At 40.6% G+C, this 20258-nt stretch overlaps 1 protein-coding gene across 1 annotated transcript in view; it reads left to right on the top strand.

Annotated features, from left to right (window-relative positions):
- Window positions 1-4305: 4305 nt before the first annotated feature.
- IRF4 (interferon regulatory factor 4) overlaps window positions 4306-20258 on the top strand; it is a 32550-nt gene continuing 16597 nt past the window's right edge. Inside the window, exons 1-2 of the mRNA XM_056518473.1 lie at window positions 4306-4327; window positions 16978-17205. Coding sequence (XP_056374448.1) covers window positions 17005-17205 — 201 coding nt within the window. The 5' untranslated portion in view covers window positions 4306-4327; window positions 16978-17004. The remainder of the gene's footprint in view (window positions 4328-16977; window positions 17206-20258) is intronic.

The raw sequence follows: 20258 nt of genomic DNA, 5'->3' as shown, positions 1-20258 counted from the left end.
GCTCGAGTCGGGAGCCTGTGTCATACAACGGTTGCCGTCCCAGGACGAGCCGACTCATCCTTAGACGGCAACCGGTTAATGAAAACCTGATCCTGAGTGCTCTGAACCTCTGACTGGGTGGAAGATTTACCTTCCAACAAAACAATGGGGGGGGGGGGGGTATTTACGAAGAGAGGTGTGAATTCTTAACTATTTTAGTGCACAAAAGTTGCTGTAATAGTTGCAGATGTGCATCAAATTTATCAAACAGCACACAGACTTAGATAAATTTCACTGATGCAACTTCTAAAAAAAAGTTGCAGATTTTGTGCGGATGTGCAACTTTTGTGTGAAAAGTCACACATACCCTGATTCAAAAGTCGCACAGAAAATGTAGGGCAGGGCTGAACTGACCTGAGAAACAGTCTATTTCTGGGACCGTGCAACAATTTTGCGTCATTCGCACTTAGTAAATCAATGACCACTGCTCTAAATAGGTATAAATCATTGAAGTGATTGTCGCACAAACCAATTGTGTGACATTTTGTCTGACAAAAAGAGAAAAGAGTTGTTTAAAAAGCTTTCTAAATGTCTTGATAAATCCCCCCCCCCCCCTCCCCCAATGACTCTAAGCACACAGCCAGAATAACAGAGGAGCTTAGGGACAACTCTGTTAATGTTCTTAAGATGCCCACCCAGAGCTCTCTAAAGGGTCCTAAAATGGATATTACTGACGTTTCCTATGCAACCTGACAGAGCTTGACAGGATCTGCAGAGGAGAATGGTAGACAATTCCTAAATCCAGGTATGCAAACCTTACGGCATCATACCCAAGAAGACTGGAGGCTGCAATCGCTGCCAAACTTGCTTTTTTTTAACTAAGTTCTGAGTAAAGGGTCTGAATACTTATGTCAATGTAATATTTCAGATTTTCCTTACCCATAAATTAGCAAAGATTTCTAGCTTTCTACTTTGTCATTATGGGGTTTTAACAAGACACAGACAGTGCTCCATAGTGTGATAACGTTAAAACATAGGCAAGTGTGTGAAAGGTGGCGCTTACCACATAAAGTTACACTCCGCCAAGTGTAACTATGGAACGAGATGTGTGGTGTAGGTGTCTGCAGCCGCTCCATATCTGTAATGAACCACAATATATAGCTTCCTCCAAACCTGCGACGGGAGTAAGAGGCGCTGGACACAACCACTGGAGAAGAACTCCGTTTAATCACCCATAATGCAACGCGTTTCACAGTAAGACTGCTGCATCAGGTATTGCTATATATTATGGGGTTTTGAGTCTCAATGACGGGAAAATACTTTAATTTCCTTTTATATGAGCACAAAGCCGCAAAATAACAATATGGGTAAAAAAGCGAAAGGGTCTGCAAACTTTCCAAATGCATGGTATCTCTCTTTGGATCTATAGTGAGTGGATTTATAGTGAGAGACAGAGGCAGAACTGTCATTACACATTATAGTGCAGGGGTACGCCAAGGGTTATGTGGGGGTACGGCAATTCGCGGACAAATACCGGCCATACATTGGCCAGTATTTGTCAGCGCAGAGCAGCAGTATGGGAAGGTGTTATTGTAAGTATCTCATATATTGGCCCAGGGGGATAGGAGGGGGGAATAATGGCACAAGGGGATTAAGATGGATGGGGGGGGGGGACAATGGCAAAATGGGATCCGAAGGAGGGGGGAATAATGGCACAAGGGTATTAAGATGGATGGGGGGGGGGTTATGGCAAAATGGGATCCGAAGGAGGGGGGAATAATGGCACAAGGGGAATAAGATGGGGGGGGGGGAATCCTTATCCCCCCCCTCTCCATCTTATTCCCCTTGTACCATTATTCTCCCCTCCCTCTGATTCCCTTTTGCCCTTATCCGATTATGGCAAAAGGGGATCAGAGGGAGGGGGGAATAATGGCACAAGGTGATTAAGTATTGCATTAGAAAGGTAAGCACACACCTTTCATGAAATTGAGTACTTTTATGGCTTATTTTGTCCACGGGTACCCCTCGAGCGTAAATTCAGCGTAAACTTACGCATGAGGGGTACCTGTGGACATACTTTTAGCGAAAAAGGTTGAGAACCACTGTTATAGTGAGTCATAGAGAAAACAGAGTATTCCAGAATTTGTTAATCTATAGCAGCACCACATGGTGGAACTAGTGCATTGCTTTTATTATGTGCTTCACTGTTGATATTACTTTAAATATCTTATTTTACATCAATTGTATACACAAGCCTTTATGAGCACAGTTCATCAGTATCTTACATAATATGAATGATCTTTTCCAAGTTCTATCAGTTCAGGCTTTTGAACTCTAATATCTTGCATTTTAGGACTTGCTCAATAATACTAGCTACAGTGGGCTAGTACTGGGAAGTCATTTGGTCCTTTGAGCTGATCTTGCAGCTCTTACCTATAAAACCCATGCTACTTTTAAGAACCCTATACATGTATAGCTTGAATATGTGTTAACCAACTGAGCAATTTATGGAATTTACAGAATGTAATGAACTAAGTACTGGAGAACCAAGTTAAAGACTATGGAGACCTTCAGGGGCATTGTTTGTGAAACTGATATATATATTTTTTTTTTTCATTAATAAAACATAAAACAATTCTTACAATAGGTTTCTATTAAATATATTTAAAGTTTTATTAGTCGGGGGTCTGAGGGTTTTGACCCTGACCATTTACTAGAACGATCGGGTAGAGAACCAGGCATCCTCTCCCCACGCTATGTCTGTGTGAATCAGACAGTCCTGTAGACTTACATTATGAGACACAGAGCAGGGAGAGAATGTGACAAGTGTCAGGGTCCGACCACTTATACCCCGACTGATTAAAACTTTTTTTTATATGTCTCTATGACATATGAAAGTTTTTCTTTTTTATAATGACAGTGCCCATTTAACTGTTTGAACAGGTGGGCTTCTGGTTCAGGAATTCTGAAAATCCTCTGTCAAGGTATCCTACCTGTCTGATGTCCTTCTCCCGGTCAGCGCCGATGAATTCCTGAACCAGAAGCCCGCCCTGTTTACCATTGTCTCATATCAGGAAGGCTGCAGATCCGTATTATTTTCTACGCGATCACCATTGTTGTGTATGGGCTACACAACTATGTCGGGTGAGCGGTGATTCTTCCCCCTCCCCTCCCCCTACATTGTAGTGATTTTACTCCACAAGGAGCGCCGCCGTCTTTTCTCTTTCCTCTACATTTAACTGTTTGACATATGCAGCTTATATGTATTACTGTACCTAACAAGCTGCACAGCCCTGTTCACAGTAAAATTCATTAAACTTGTCTATAGCCCCTGTTGTCCTCCTTAAGAGATTATCAATATACATAAAAGCTGCTGAAACCAAATAGTTAAACAATTTTTAAAAAAATGCCTATTACAATTAATTTTTTGTAGCCCAAAACTAATTATTTTTACTTTAAAAAAAAGCCCTCAAGTCTATGAGACTGTCTTGATAACGCGACACAGGCGCGGGGGTGCGGGGGGGAGGTGATTGGAGGCAGGGAAATGAGCATGCGGCAGCGCAGTCTTCTTCCGTGTTCGTTCTCCTGATTGGCGGAGGTCTTAACATTCAGACCCCCCACGATCAAAACTTTTTTCGCTAGGACATGTCAAAAGTTTTTCCTAGAGACAGGTACACTTTAGTATTTACAATTGTATTTTTGTTTTGTTTTCTATAGATATCTAGACATGATATAGAACTATGGACTTACTTTATGAAGGTCTTGCCTGCATGGTTGCGTTCTTCCCAGTGTTATATTTCTCTCTATACGCTTTTAATACAAAATTGTGTTTTACATTGTTTTACATGTTACATTTTTAACTGGTTGTGTTCATAGCAATACTAGGTTTACCATTTCAGGAATAAACGGCATGAATTCATTTACTGTAAGAATGCTTCTAAACTCATATAGTAGAGACTACTTACACTGGCTATCGATTACGGGAAACCTTCACATGACTTTTTCTCTCTGAAATTTTTCTTATATATTATGGTGGGTGTTGTAAAAGACGTTGTCACTTTAAATATGTTTTGATGATTGAGAAAACATTTTACAGTAATATATTTCAGGGAGCCTGGGGTTTCCCACCTATGTGTATGTTACTTGTCTTTATACTATAGATGCACTGGAGGGCTCTAGACAGTACTATAGCGTCGTACATATACATTTGCTAAGACAGGTTCCCTCCTACAGTTCACACCCTCTAATTTATTCCCCACATAAAGGAAGTTCCCTTTTTTACATAGTAGTAGTAATATCTTAGTTTTCTGAAGCAAGAGCTCTTACACTCGATTCACTTGGAGGAGAGGTAAGAATGCTTCCATTCTCTTTTTTTTTTAACATTACTACTTCTCTACTCTACAGCTTCTCCCTACTTTACCTCTCTTCTTCTCATCTTGTACTTTTATGTATATTGTAATAGTAATGCAATGATGTCTGTGTATATATATATATAAACAAAAACGTTTGGCTGCATTTCTCACAATCCTCTCATAGATAAAATGTTTACAACTTTTTTTTTTTTATATATTTCAGGAATAGGTTTTTCGTCTTTTTCTTTCTATTCATAGATTTAAAATGCAGCTTAGTTGTAGAAAGCATGCCAACTTAAACAAATAATAGTATTTTCAGTAATGTTTTCCAACACAACAATAAACTTACAAATTTTAGGTAGGTAGCAGTAAATATGCAGGGCATGTTGTACATTTTCTTTAAGAATTTTCTTTTTTAATTCATTCATTTGAAACGTTGCAACTTATTGTGTTTGTCATTGACAAGTTCCATACATTGTGGTTGTCTTGATGCAGGATGTCACATGCCGTAAGCTTTTTACAGACTAAAGCTTAGATCTCAAATCCCCAACTTCAGATCTAAACTAAAATGCCCCAGTATTAACCGTAAAACTAGCCAAAAACATGACTGATTTGGATGAGTGATTTGGACTTTACCGTAGACTTAAGTGTCCGTTATATGGTGTAGACTCTGTTACCAAGTTCTAGTTATGCTATGACATCCTTCATGCTATAGTGCACAATAGTATATACATCTGCCAACAGCTGGAGAGACACATGCACTTGCAAAACTGATATCTATACATACACACACACACACACACACACACACACACACATATATATATATATATATATATATATATATATATATATATATATATTGATATATATATATATATATATATATATATATATAAAATACTGGTTACTTGGTCTCATTAAGCCATAGTAGCCCTGTTAATCTAGGTTCTCATCTGTGTCACTGATCCCTTGCATACCTTTCAACAAGAGCACTTGATAGACCCCATTGACTTTAATTATGTCCTTAGGTTATCCATCATGGAATCACATAATTTTGACGCAACCTAGCTTGGGGACACAGTTTGACCTTGGGGCTGCATTAATGTAAAGTGCCTAAACCAAAACCAACTGTGATGAAGACCTGTTGTGGTATATGGCGCTCCAACACTAAGATATTCCATATTTTTCAAATCAATTAAAATTAATTGTAAATGTTTTATTTATATCACTTGTTATAAGGCATGATCCTATCAGAACAATATAACATGCACTGAAAAATTATGGATTGGACATTTATTTAAAAAAATGCAAATGATTCATTTTATTTTTGAACAAGTAGTTTCTTGGTAAATTTTTTAGTTTCTTGAGGAAAAAAGATGAAAACATCTTTAAATATTTTTCAGATAGAAATTTATTGCAGGTGCAACCTAAAAACTCATATTTACATGTGATACAAATCACTCTGTTATCTACTACTACCCATAAAGTGGTTCTATTGGGCTGGGTAAGCCTTCCTCATCTAATGCAGGGCCCATGTAAAAAAATAAAATAAAAAGGAAACTAGGTAGTGTACTGATATGGTCAATTGGGGCCAAAATAAAAACTGTCTGCCCTAAGTCTTAATTACTGATTACTGGTTTCTTGAAGTTTTCTTGAAGTTGAAAACCAAGAAATGACACATGGCTTCCTTCTGAAAACCTTATTAAATCTTCAGGACATATTTAGCTGCCTACAAACCAAATCCCAACAAGTAAGACAACTAGTGACATGTCCTCTATGTGTGGTGGAGATGAATACCTTTATACAGCTTAGTTTCAAAAGTGGCGCCATTTGCATACACCATTAGCATAAGGAGGGGTGATGTGAGGGATAGATTTTATTTTTGTTTGCATTTTACCCAGGGAGATTTTTGGTTCTAGACAGAGGAGCACATTAGCTTTTAGGTGTAGATGGAAAATTAGTCATTTGTTTCATATAATTTTTAGAAATAAAATTTTTGCTCTATCTGACGTATAGAGACTACAGAAGGAACATAAGTACCTATTTATCTTTCTTTTAAAAATTTTTTGTACTTTGCCAGATATTGTAGTGTAGATAGTAGTATAGTAGTAGTAGTAGTATAGATTATGCACCATTAATCCCATTGCAGCAGCAGTGATGTGTGAAGCTTGTCTATACTGAAAAACAAAAGTCGTCTGAATCTCTAGAGACAAGTGTAACGTTGCTTTCCATCAACCTTGGTATACATACAGTATTCTTGTTGTGCATAACATCTGTTCACGATTATATTTAACATATTATATTTTTTGCTGTTGGCCATATGGTTTTTTCTTGTTGTGCCAAGTACATGGTTTAAGAAGTGTTCAGTTGTAATATGGAGATTGAGTAAGTCATTCTTTATCCTTCTAAGATGCACACATTTTATGGATAATATCCTTCTTGTAACAAGTCTAGGTTCAGCAGGTAAGGATTAGTGCTGTCATCACACAATGACAAAGTGGTAGCATAATTTGAAACACTTGTAAAGCAATATTTCTTTATTTCCCGTATGCTTAGGGCAGAAGGAGGCCTTTCAGATCCTCCAACTACCAGGCAGAACCCAATGGAATATTTGACTATCTATCTATTTATCTATCTATCTATCCATCTATATTTGCCATGACATTAAAACACGGTCACCTCAAGCAAATAGCATGGCTTATCTAGTGACATTTGTCAAGGGGTCGAATAAATTAGACAGTAAGTGAGTTGAAAGCAGGGACAGTGAGCAAGCATATGGAAATGCAAATTGTGAGGGATACACAATGAAGTTGGAGCATTTCCAAAACAGCAAGTCTTGTGGTTTAGTTTGTGGCATGTAGTGGTTAGTACCTGGCAACAAAGGTCCAAAAGGTGACAACTGGTGAACTGAAAAGGGTCACGTGACACTCTGAGCGATGTTCTGAGTGATGTTCCATACCACACTGCATAAAAATGGCTTTTGAATGGTCTCATGAAAATAACAAAGAGTTCAAGGTGGTGACTTAGAATCCAAATTTCACAGATTTTAAAGAAAATCTGTCACCAGTGTCACCTGCACTAACCTGTCGTTACCGACAGGTAGCGCAGGTGACACTGATGACAATGGTACTTACCTTGCCCCGTTCCGTGGCAGGGATCTCCGGTAATCTCCTCCGTTAGCTCCACTCCGGGCACCCTGCTTGGGGCACGGGCAGAGCTTACTGATGTCACCGCTGCTGCGAAACCCAGCAGAAAGCAGCTGGGGCATGGGCGGAGCTCAGTGATGTCACCGCTACTGCTCCCTGCTGGGTCCCGCTGTGAGAGAACAGCAGCGGTGACTTCAGTAAGCTTCGCCTGTGCCCCAAGCCGGGTGTCCGGGGTGGAGATAACGGAGATTACCGAAGATCCCCGCCATGGAACGGGACAAGTAGAGTACCCTTGTCATCAGTGTCACCTGTACTATCTGTCAGTACCGGCAGGTTAGCGCATGTGACACTGGTGACAGATTTCCTTTAAAGGAGTACTCTAGTGCAGAGCATTCCTGCAAAATAAATGAAAATGAACCATCACTCACCTTCCTGGGTTCCCGCGGAGCGTCACTACAGCTGATCGGTCCTCTGGTGCATCTCCTTCATACTTCCGGGTGTAACGAAGCGTCACATGGTGCTCTGCCTATCGCCGGCCGAGGCTGAATATCGCGGCGGCCGGCAATAGGCTGAGCGCCATGTGACGCTTCGTTACACCCAGAAGTATGAAGGAGATGGACCGGAGGACCGATCAGCTGTAGTGGCGCTCCGCGGGAACCCAGGGAGGTGAGTGATGGTTCATTTTCATTTATTTTGCAGCCCGGGCAGGACGGAGGAGGAATACTCTGCACTAGAGTACTCCTTTAAATGAGCATCTGTAGGATGTGCTGGATTCTGATCCATGGAAAAATTACAGGACTTAAAGGATCTCAAACCAGACCCCAAAGTTCATTTTAAATCCAGACCAGACCCCATAATTGTTTCAGATAGCAGAACTGACTTTTCTAAATTAAGTCACATGCTACACCAAGCCACGAAATTAAATTACACTTTAAATCCCTAAATTAACTAAGACCGCAGACCACACTCCAAAATGAATTGAGACTACAGATCAGACACCTAAATTATTTTAGATGACTTACAGACCCTTAAATGAATTCAGACCCCAGACCAGACACCTATATATTCTTCCCCTTCTCACTCCTGGTTATATTTTCAGCTCCAGGTGCTGTTACCTAGTGAGGTATTGGAAAGGTATTGTCAACTGATATCTATAGAGAGTATCCATTAGATGATGGTCGATCATCTATTGCTCCTTCTAAAAGGTATTACAATATGAGATGTATGGCATAGTCCTAGGGTATATGTGTGGCTTATGGTTTATTAGAACTGAAACCTTCAGTGTTTACTAAAACATCTAAAAACTACAATAAAAAAAAAACACTTGCATGTTCAGCATACTTTGTCTCTTCCTCTATCAGGCTATGTGAAATTTCTGCAATTCTGTACAATTTCCGTTCCGCAAAGCTTGCTGAAAAGAATTGCGGAATTCCACAAATTGCGGCAGAATATTAGCAGAATTCTGTGTTCTCAAAACACAGAATTCTGCTGAATTTAAGAGTCTGATTGACTTTAATGGGATTCTGCAGCGGAATTCAGCTAAATTAAAGACTGGTCTTTAAATTTGACAGAACGCAAAATTTCCTGGAATTGCCGCCAGGGAAATTCTGCTGTGTGAATAGGAAAGCGAAATCCCATTAAAGTCTATGGCCAGTAAATTTCGTCAGCTTCTGTGGAATTCTGCACAGAAATTCCACCGTCTGAACGTGCCCTGGGAATAAAATTGAAAGTGGGAATAAAAGAATTCTCACTTGGTGAGGGATCCAGAGGTGAAGCTTCTAGCTGTCAACCCTTTATGGTATATACTTTTGATTTACCATAAATCAGTCAGATGAAAATAATAATAATAATAATAATAACCATTAGAATGGGGTCCTGAATCCACTGAATAAATGGAGTAAAGGAGGAGCATGCTGGTTCATTCTACTTTATGGGACTGCTGCTCGGCTTTTCTTCGAGAATCCCATAGCCTTTAAATGGTGTGGCAGCATTCACATTCAACTACTGCTTGAAAAAGGGGACTTCAGCCTCCATTCCTGTGATTGGTATGCTCCTAGCAGTCAGATCCTATGGATAGGGGATAACTGTTGTTTGTGGTCCTACCTTTAAAGGCAATCTGTCAGCTACCAAATGGATGTAGAAGAGAAGAGTGGAATGGTATCTTTCATGACTGAGATAAAAAAAAAATTGTGTCCTGGTGGCTGCAGCTGCAAGTGTCAAAAAGGCGGACTCTTCTTCACTGCACATAGCTCCCTGCACTGAGTGCTTTCCTGGCCCCTCCCCTGATCTGCAATGATGGCTCTAGAAGTCTACAGGTCCAGCTCCATTGTAGCAATCAATTATTTGCTAGTTGCTTATTTGCAAAGACTTTCCATAGTTACTTACAGTAGGTGCCACACAGTGTTTGACTCTTTGGTCACAATAGTTTCAATTGTTTTAAACATTTCAGTTTATCATTGGCAGATCTCTATTCCATTATATAAATACATATTGTCAGTAGCGCTGGAACAGGTGGAAAATACTGAAAACGGGGGGGTAGAAGGTAACAGATGGGGTTGGGTAGGGCTGTATTTACAGAGCTTGTGTAGCCATAGGCACTCACACTAAATATACTCCATTAGGGTGATACCACAAACGTCATCATTTTTTCATGCAGATCTGTCCAAATATGCAGCAAAAGATGTTACATTAAGATTTTGTTGCAGATTTACTGTGGATCTCCCCTATGCTCCAAACCTATCAATCATAATATAATAAGCATGCTTTGGCTGCAAATCTGCAGGTAAAATTGCAATTGTTCTGTGTATGTGCATTCATCCAATGGGAGAAATGTATTTTTAAATTTTTTGGTAATTATTTATAATTTTTTTTTTTACTTACTGAAGTACTTCCTCCTCAGCATTGCCGCCCTAGGCACAGACCCATGGGAGTCTTCTGGCAAACACTGCCCTGGGGTTACAATATAATTTGACAGCATTTCGGTACATTGTGATGATTTTTTTTTAAATGAGAGGTAAACTTGACATAATTATTCATGCCTGCTCTACAGCTAGCCATAGCATAGCAGTACTTTCTTGCATCTGCATTAAATTCCCTGACAACTCATACAGTAGTTTTACACTTACATGGTGGCTTAAAGGGGTACTCTGCCCCTAGACATCTTATCCCCTATCCAAAGGATAGGGGATAAGATGTCAGATTGCCGCGGTCCCGCTGCTGGGGACCCCCGGGATTGCCGCTGCGGCACCCCGCTGTCATTACTGCACAGAGCGAGTTTGCTCTGCATGTAATGACGGGCAGTACAGGGGCCAGAGCATCGTTAGGTCACGGCTCCGCCTCTGGTCATGTCACGGCCCGCCCCCCTCAATACGAGTCTATGGGAGGGGGCGTGGCGGTCGTCACACCCCTGCCATAGACTTGTATTAAGGGGGCAGTTATGTCACAAGGGGCGGAGCCATGATGTTGTGCTGCTCCATCCCCTGTACTGCCCGTCATTACGTGTAGAGCGAACGCGCTCTGTGCAGTAATGACAGCGGGGTGCCGCAGCGGCAATCCCGGGTGTCCCCTTTGGATAGGGGATAAGATGTCTAGGGGCCGAGACCTGACTCACTAGTCAGCTGATGACAGGGAGCCTGTCTGCTACAATGGGTGGAGCAATCGCTTGGTGGGAGAGGGATCAATCTGCAACTAATGCAACAGCTGTAGGCACCCTGATTGAAAACCACAGGTCTTTTGAATGGATGCAGCTCATTTATGTTTCAATGGGTGGGTGACTGATGTGTGGGAGGAAGGAAGATGGAATTGTGGGATTTGTAGTAAAAAAAAAAAAAGAAAAGTCAAACAGGAAATACAAGTTCACAAACAGCTAGCCACAGTGTTATGGTAATCTCACAACATAGCCATTTAGCCCCAAGACAAGCGCAGATCCTTCCTAAGCATGTCCATTACTGTCTGCCAGGTATGTACTAAAATCACCTTATGGTAGATAACCCCTTTAACAGCAGGTTCTCTACTTACTCTTAAGAGTTTTCCAAACAGTAATATGTGTATAAGAAAAAAAAATCTTCTAGAGAAAGTGTTTTGATCTTACAGCATTATTGCTATTTAAAAAAAAAAAAAAAAAAACTTTTGACGCAGATATGTCATGCAAATATGTCAAATGTTTTGACCAATCTCTAGATATAGCTGGGGGAAGCATTCAGCAGCGCTTTCCACTCCCCAGTGGTTCAGGTCCATAGATTTATATTGGAACATGTAACCTGCAATGAGACGGATTGAGCACCGAGCCAGGGAGTAAAGTGTGAGTGGATGCACACTTCATTGTTGCACGCTATATCAATAGTATTTAACGTAAACTTTTTAAAGTAATGCTTCCATAATAAGCAGTGTTAAAAATAGTATTGAAATGAAAGTGAAATATTGACTGATGGGACCACTAAGGTGGTTTAAAGATACCAGCGATAATATGCACCATGTTTAAACTTTCTCTGTAAGTTTATTTTAGGTTATTTATTACACTTTTTTAGTCGAATATTTTAAACAAATGGGAAATAACATAGGCTTAGAAAATGAAAAAAACTAGAAACTTTATTATTCCTAAAGAAATTTGTGACATACCGGTATTTCCATTTTATCCAGTTTTCTGGATAATCTAGATTCTAGGGCTATCTAGGGCAACAGACCATATTATAAATGAAACACACAGACTTTTTGTAAGCCAAAATTTATTTACCAAAAGGTCCTATGGTTCTCTACTGTTACTTCTATTAAATAGAACCGCACAGGGTACTGATGCTTACATACAATTCTCTGACAGAAAACAATCAGAACGACTAAAAAGAGAAATATATATTTGAAAATTGTGTTTGACTACACATTGCTATCCATCCTGTCTATCAGCAATCCGGCTGCTGGACATATCCAAGTAGTTAAAGGGGTTATCCACCATAAGGTGATTTTAGTACGTACCTGGCAGACAGTAATGGACATGCTTAGGAAGGATCTGCGCTTATCTTGGGACTAAATGGCTATGTTGTGAGATTACCATAATGCTGTGGCTAGCTTTTTGTGAACTGGTATTTCCTGTTTGAATTCTCTTTTTTTCCCTACACATCAGCCACCCAACCCATTGAAACATAAATGAGCTGCATCCATTCAAAAGACCTGTGGTTTTCAATCAGGGTGCCTACAGCTGTTGTATTTGTTGCAGATTGATCTCTCTCCCACCAAGCGATTTCTCCACCCATTGAAGCAGACAGGCTGCACCGCATTGCAACCTGGGAAAAATCTGAGACAACAGTCATTTTGTATGCTGTTAAAAATAAATATTGGGGTGAAAAACACATCAGAATTGTGAGAAAACCGTCACACACAGGTACAGACACTATATTATGAACTACAGTAACTTTACAGCCCCTGCAGCATAATCAAATAAAAAAAAATTCCTGGAATACCCCTTAAATTTTTCTCGGTTTAACCACTTGGGGACCGAGCCCATTTTGACCCTAAGGATCAGAGCCTTTTTTGCAATTCTGAACACCTTAAGCATTAATAATAACTCTGGGATGCTTGTACTTATGAATTTGATTCAGGGATTGTTTTTTCATGACATATTCTACTTTATGTTAGTGGTAATTTTTTGTCGATACTTGCATCATTTCTTGGTGAAAAATTCCAAAATTTCATGAAAAGTTTGAAAATCTTGCATTTTTATTACTTTGAAGCTCTCTGCTTGTAAGTAAAATAGACATACCAAATAAATTATGTATTGATTCACATATGCAATATGTCTACTTTGTGTTGGCATCATAAAGTTGACATGTTTTTACTTTTTGAAGACATCAGAAGGCTTCAAAGCATAGCAGCAATTTTCCAATTTTTCAAGTAATTTTCAAAATCTGAATTTTTCTGGGACCAGTTCAGTTTTGAAGTGAATTTGAGGGTCTTTATGTTAGAAATACCCCATAATGGACCCCGTTATGAAAACTGCACCCCTCAACGTATTCCAAATGACATTCAGAAAGTTTGTTAACCCTTTAGGTGTTTCACAGGAATGGCAGCAAAGTGGAGGTGAAAATTCAAAATATTCATTTTTTACACTAACATGTTCTTGTAGACCCATAATGTTTTTTTTTTTACAAGGGGTAAAAGGAGAAAAAGCCCCCCAAAATATGTAACTCAATTTCTCTTGAGTAAGGAAATACCTCATATGTGGATGTAAAGTGATCTGCGGGTGCACTAGATGGCTCAAAAGGGAGGGAGCGACATTGGGCTTTTGGAAAGCAAATTTTGCTGAAATGATTTTTGGGGGGCATGTCTCATTTAGGAAGCCCCTATGGTGCCAGAACAGCAAAAAACACCCCACATGGCACACTATTTGGGAAACTACACCCCTCAAGGAACATAACAAGGGGTACAGTGAGCCTTAACACCCCACAGGTGTTTGACAACTTTGCGTTGAAGTTGGATGTGAAAATGAAAACTTTTTTTTTTTACATAAATGCTGATGTTACCCCAAATTTTTCATTTTCACAAAGGGTAATAGGTGAAAATGTCCGCCATAAGTTTACAGTGATTTTTTTTTATTTAAGATTTTGATTAGATTCACAAGTTTAATGTCATAAATGCTCGAAGCGTTTACTTTGAACTAATACTGTATGATCACAAAACACATAACAAAGAGTCACATGGCGGCACAATGACAGAGCCTAGAAGTGGTGGAAGCCCGACGAGACCATAGGGTCTCACAATGGAAAAGATTAAAGATATATTTTCAAATTTAAATTGAAGATTTTAAATAGATTACCATAAAAAATTTTTGGTAATGTCCCAGCAGCATGAGGAGACAACATGGTGGCATAATGACACAGCCTGTAGGTGGCACCAGCATAAGGAGACCAAAATGTTGCAGAATGAGCAAGCCTGGAGATGGCAGCAGCAAGAGGAGACCATATGGTGACAGAATGATACAGCCTGGAGGTGGCGGCAGACTGACCAGACCAAAGGGCCTCACAATTGAAAAGATTAAAGAATTTTTTTTAAATTGCATGTGGCCATGTTAATATCCTCCGGATACTTAATGAAAAACTGCCACACTGCAGAGTAGCTGATTTCCCCCCCAACAGTCCGCACTGACTGACTGCTACTGCTACCGACTCCAGGGACCCCTGTTCCACTACCTCCCGGGAAGGTAGGCTGCCATGAAGCAGGTGGTCTACCCCGCGCACGTTTGGCTTCAGACTTCCCACTGCTGCCACCTTGCTGACTCCCAACCATGCTACCACCTTGCTGGCTCAACTGCTGCCTCACTGGCCACCTGCCACCCTCTTTTCCTGATGATGATGAAGCCCCTTCTGCACCCGGCTCCCAAGTGCGATCGGCTTCATCATCATCGAGTTGTGTCAGCATGTCACTGATGTCCTTCTCAGATACCTCAACAACCTGAATGGTCCCACCACTGCCTACCGTGCCACTCTCCTCATCACTACTTGCCCGTCTAGCGAAGGAAGCGGGGGATGTCTCCTTCACTTCTTGGCTGGGCAGTAGCTGCTGACTGTCCTCTAGTAGATCATCCTGACTAAAAACTGGAGCTATACCCACAGCATAGGATGCTTCTATGGGGGAGGGAACAGCATAGAATAGAGGAAATTGGAGGACAGGGACTGCTCCCGGGCCATGCCACTGATGGTTGTGTCTGAGGAACCCACCGACTGTTGACAAGGGGCGCCAGATGTTACTTGTGATGAAGTGGATGACCGAGTTAACCAGTCAATGACAGCAGATGGGTTGCTGGTCGAGACACGACCGCTAGCTGATATCAGGAGCTCAGGCCTCTTGCTGCGACTCCTGCTGCCACTCGCCCCTAGTCTAAGGCGACCTCTGCCTGTGCCTGATGAATTTAGGCCTCTGCCACTCCTCTGGCACTTCTCTGCCTGACATACTTAGTGCGTATATGAGGGGAGTACAATACGCTCCACTAGGCTTAAAATAGTATTTGTCTAGAACAGCAGCAAGTGTGTACTTTTGGCTGGCCTTTCAGAGTAACATGGCTTCCTAAGAACACAGTGGCAAACAATAATGAAGATATAATAAAAATCACGATCAATTGAACCTCCATTTTGTTATATGCGCTTTATAATGGTTTTTAATTTAATCATTTATCTTAGTGCAAGAAAAATGCGGCCATATTTGGTATGAACCAAGAAGTAGAGAGTGTAATGACACCTATCAGCTGTGGCAATGGCAAACTAAGACAGTACCCTAGCTGATACCACCCCTAGCTGATACCAGAAGCTCAGGCCTCTCGCTGCGATGCCTGCTGCCACTTGCCCCTAGTCTGCTGCGACCTCTGCCTGTGTCTGATGAATTTCGGCCTCTGCTACCCCTCTGTGCACGTCCTGACAATTCTCAGCCTGACATACTTAGTGCATATATGAGGGTAGTACAATACGCTCCACTACACTTAAAACAATATTTGACTGGCCATTCACAGTAACTAGGCAGTTGAGGCTTTAACAGGAATAAAATGGTACACCACTTAAATGTACACACAGGTTACACTTAATAGAAGACAATGCGCTTTTACTGCTCTGCTCACCCTATCTGGCTGGCTACTATTAGCTTTTCAGTTGTTGTACACGTCAGTGCTGCAGCACACAGTCGCTGTGTACTACACCCAAAATTGCACTTTCTCTTTATATCTCACTCCCTTCCCTATCAGTGCTTCTAGGCTGGATTTGGGCTTGAGGTGAATCGCTGCTGTAATACACCCACAATTGCACTTTCTCTCTCAATCTCACTCCCTTCCCTATCTGTGCTTCTAGGCTGGATTTTGGCTTGAGGTGAATAGCTGCTGTAAAAAAAAGATTTTCTGTGCAACACACTGCTCTCTGTCCCTCTCTCTCTCTGCAATAGAATGCTGATGTGAGTGGCTGCAAGATGGCTACCGATTATATAGGGCCGGGACATCACAGTGGTGGCTGGCTGCTGCTAGGCTGCATTCTGCATGTATCTTGCCGACCCTTGTTCCCACCTTCCCAGGATTCCTTGCCCTATGTCCTCACATGTGGATCAGCCATTTTAGAAATCCGGCCCCTGGAGCCTGGACTGCACTAAATGGAGTTTAATGAAGCGAGTTGCGCGACCGAATCGCAGTGATGTTCGCATTTGTTACGAATCAAATTTTTCCTGAAATTCGTAATGAATTTGGATTCATCAGATTCGATTCGCTCATCCCTAATTATATTCCTGATGGAGATCATATTAATCATTAGCCTTGGTGGGTGCTATTTAAGTGGATTGTTATAAATTGCCCATTTACTGCTAAATAAGTGCAGTGAATGGCCATTTTGCACAGCAGTAAATAGTTATTGACCAAAATGGCTTCCTAAGAACACAGTGGCAAAAATTATCATTATATAATAAAAATCACGATCAATTGAAAGTCCATTTTGTTATATGCACTTTATAACTGTTTTTAATTTCATTATTTATCTTAGTGCAAGAAAAAGGCGGCTATATTTGGTATGAACCAAGAAGTAGAAAGTGTAATGACACCTATCAGCTGTGGCAATGGCAAACTAAGACAGTGGCTGATCGACCAGATTGACAGCGGAAAGTACCCTGGTTTAATATGGGAGAATGATGAGCGGACCATTTTTCGTATTCCTTGGAAACATGCAGGGAAACAGGATTACAATAGAGAAGAAGATGCAGCACTCTTTAAGGTACAAGATCTTGATCAAAATTACAATGAAATATTCACATTTACACTATTCACATGTCCACCCACAGAAAGTGACTCAATTGTGACAAATAATGTGTGATGAATATGTACTGATCACCACATAGCCAGTTTCCTAGAGACACGATTTGCATAGTAAATTCCCTCATAATGTTCCCCTAGATGCTAAAATATGGACTATAAATAATTCTAGTATTAACCTAACATCAAAAATGCTTTTGAAACATAAGCTGACTTGTGGATTATATATAAAATATATGAGTTTTAATAAGAAGTAAAGATGTTACAAAAAAGGTCCATATGGCAGTTTAAAGGGTTTCTCTAGTGCAGTCTAGTGTTAGGTAGTGTCAAAGAATGTTCCGCTACAGTTTTTGACTTGACCAACAGTGAGTAGAAAAGAAAATAGTGGTTTGCTTGCTGCCACCAAAGTTAAGGGCTTTGGCCTTGTACGTAAGATGAAAAGAAAAAAAACCTTTTAGATATTTTTAAACCCAATTTGCATATGACACACTAATATAGATATAACTCTATTACCTTGTAAATGCTGGGTATAAAATCTGTAAGGCCTGCAGGCCTACAGCTGTTAGGTTTGTAATGTGGGGCTTATGGTTTTTAAACAACTGTAGATCAAACTGATCCAAACAGATATAATTTTGTTAACACTTCTTCAAATACAGGTACCACATTGTTTTATTGGTTACAGCTCTCAGATAAGGCCCAAAATATTAATAGGGCCTCCTAGTGTGAACTATTACACTATTACATGTAGGTATATAGAAATCAGTAGGGAATCTGTTTCAGGTACCTGTTATCTCCACTAGTTCTCTCTAGACTATATCTTTCTACTGGCACCACTAGGTTTCATTATGACCCACCTTCAGATCTAATCTTGGCACTGTCAGAGAGTTTAGTTATGTTCTTATGGGCCCCAATGTCAGGGACTTAACATCACTACCTTTTTCACTATCTACCAGGCTCAGTTCACTGCTCCTAGCACTGTCCCAACCAGACTACTACACAGAACAATCTTAAAGCCTTCAACTATATACTCACCGAGACGGGTTCACCATCAGCCACCAAACAGGACACAACTACAAGTCCTCCCAAGTCTGAACACACCACTGCTCACTTTCCCTACAGGTTTCCCTCACCAGGTTAACATAATTTACACAGACCCTTATTTTAGCAGCCTCTAGTCCTTCTGCCTGTCCAGAAGAATTTCAAGCTTGTGTCCCGATGTATTGGATTCAGGTACACATGTCCCTTATCTTCACGATAGGCACCAAAATTCAGGCAAATGGGATGTGGCACAGTTCATTAGGAGGGGCATAATGGCAAAGGTCCTTACGGGGATATAAAGCAACAGTTCATTTTTGGGGAGCATAGTGGCAAAGTTCATTAGGGGGCATGGTGGCACATCTCATTGCTACAGTTAATTAGGGGCATAGTTCATAAGGGGGCAAAGTGGTACAGTCCATTGGGGCAAATTTCATACAGAGGCATAATGGTACGGTTCATTGGGGGCAGTATTATATTGTATGTTATGTAGCAGCAGCTGGATCACACCTGTGTTATTTTCCCCATGTCAGCAGTGCCAGGCTGTATCACACAGGACACACAAGACAATCTGCACACAGGAGACACAGTCAGTGTTACCAGTTGTATAACTGCAGCTGATCAGTGTACACACATACTGTCACTGAACTCCTTGTCTCTTAGGGGAGGTATAGAATAGGCATTAATTATGTAGTTTTAATTATAATGTAATTATGTACTTCACAGAAGTCACGTGACAACACAGATCACTTTATTTCTGGTTCTTAGACTGGTTGTCACATACCCAGCAAAAGTAATAAACTTTGTGGATGCAGCAGAACTGGGATGAGACAGATGCCACTGCAGGAATACTGGTTGTGATTGTGAATTAGGCCCCTTTCACACTACAGGTATCATCCTGTAAAAACCTCCATTATTACTCCCGGCAAAAAGTCCTTAAAACGTCCATCAAAAAATCCCATTCATGTCAATGGGACTTTTCGACCTTCCTTTTGCATCAGGTATGTCCGTTTTTACTAATGTCCGTTATTTTTGCCGGCACAAAAGACGGTGCATGCACTCATTTTTGGTCCAGCAAAAATAATGGTGAAAAAACGTCCGTTAAAATTTTACATTAAAGTCTATTTGAAGTGGATGTTTAAAAAAAAGCATCCGTTCTCATCCGTTATTGTCCATTTTTTTATATCCGTTTTTTACAAAAATACAGTTAAAAAACTGATTTCAATAAAAACTTGTTAAAAGGCAGATTATAGGACCACTCTGGGAAACGTTATTTTTTTTTTACTCCCGAGCAGTAACATTTCACAGTTAAACAGCTGCCCTGCCCCTTGTCTTATGAGACCGTTTTAGTTCCACAATCTCATGCCCTTCTGGTCTCTGCTACTTGCCGGTGTGACCGATCTACAGGGTGGGCCATTTATATGGATACACCTTAATAAAATGGGAATGGTTGGTGATATTAACTTCCTGTCTGTGGCACATTAGTATATGTGAGGAAGGAAATTTTTCAAGATGGGTGGTGACCATGGCAGCCATTTTGAAGTCAGCCATTTTGAATCCAACTTTTGTTTTTTCAATAAGAAGAGGGACATGTGACACATCAAACTAATTGGGAATTTCACAAGAAAAACCATGATGTGCTTGGTTTTAACCTAACTTTATTCTTTCATGAGTTATTTACAAGTTTCTGACCACTTATGAAATGTATTCAATGTGCAGCCCGATGTGTTGGATTGTCAATGCAACCCCCTTCTCCCACTCTTCACACACTGATAGCAACAACGCAGGAGAAATGCTAGCACAGGCTTCCAGTATCTGTAGTTTCAGGTGCTGCAGAATGGGCAAAACAAAAATTGGAACAGGACCCTCCGTTTACGCAGAAGATTTTGTTTAGTGATGAGGCAAACTTTTATGTGAATGGTGAAGTTAACAAACAAAACCACCGCTATTGGTCTGACACTAACCCACATTGGATAGATC

Source organism: Hyla sarda, chromosome 5 (assembly GCF_029499605.1).
Source record: "Hyla sarda isolate aHylSar1 chromosome 5, aHylSar1.hap1, whole genome shotgun sequence".
NCBI classification, from domain to species: Eukaryota; Metazoa; Chordata; class Amphibia; order Anura; family Hylidae; genus Hyla; species Hyla sarda.
This window is presented reverse-complemented; position numbering and strand designations above follow the sequence as displayed.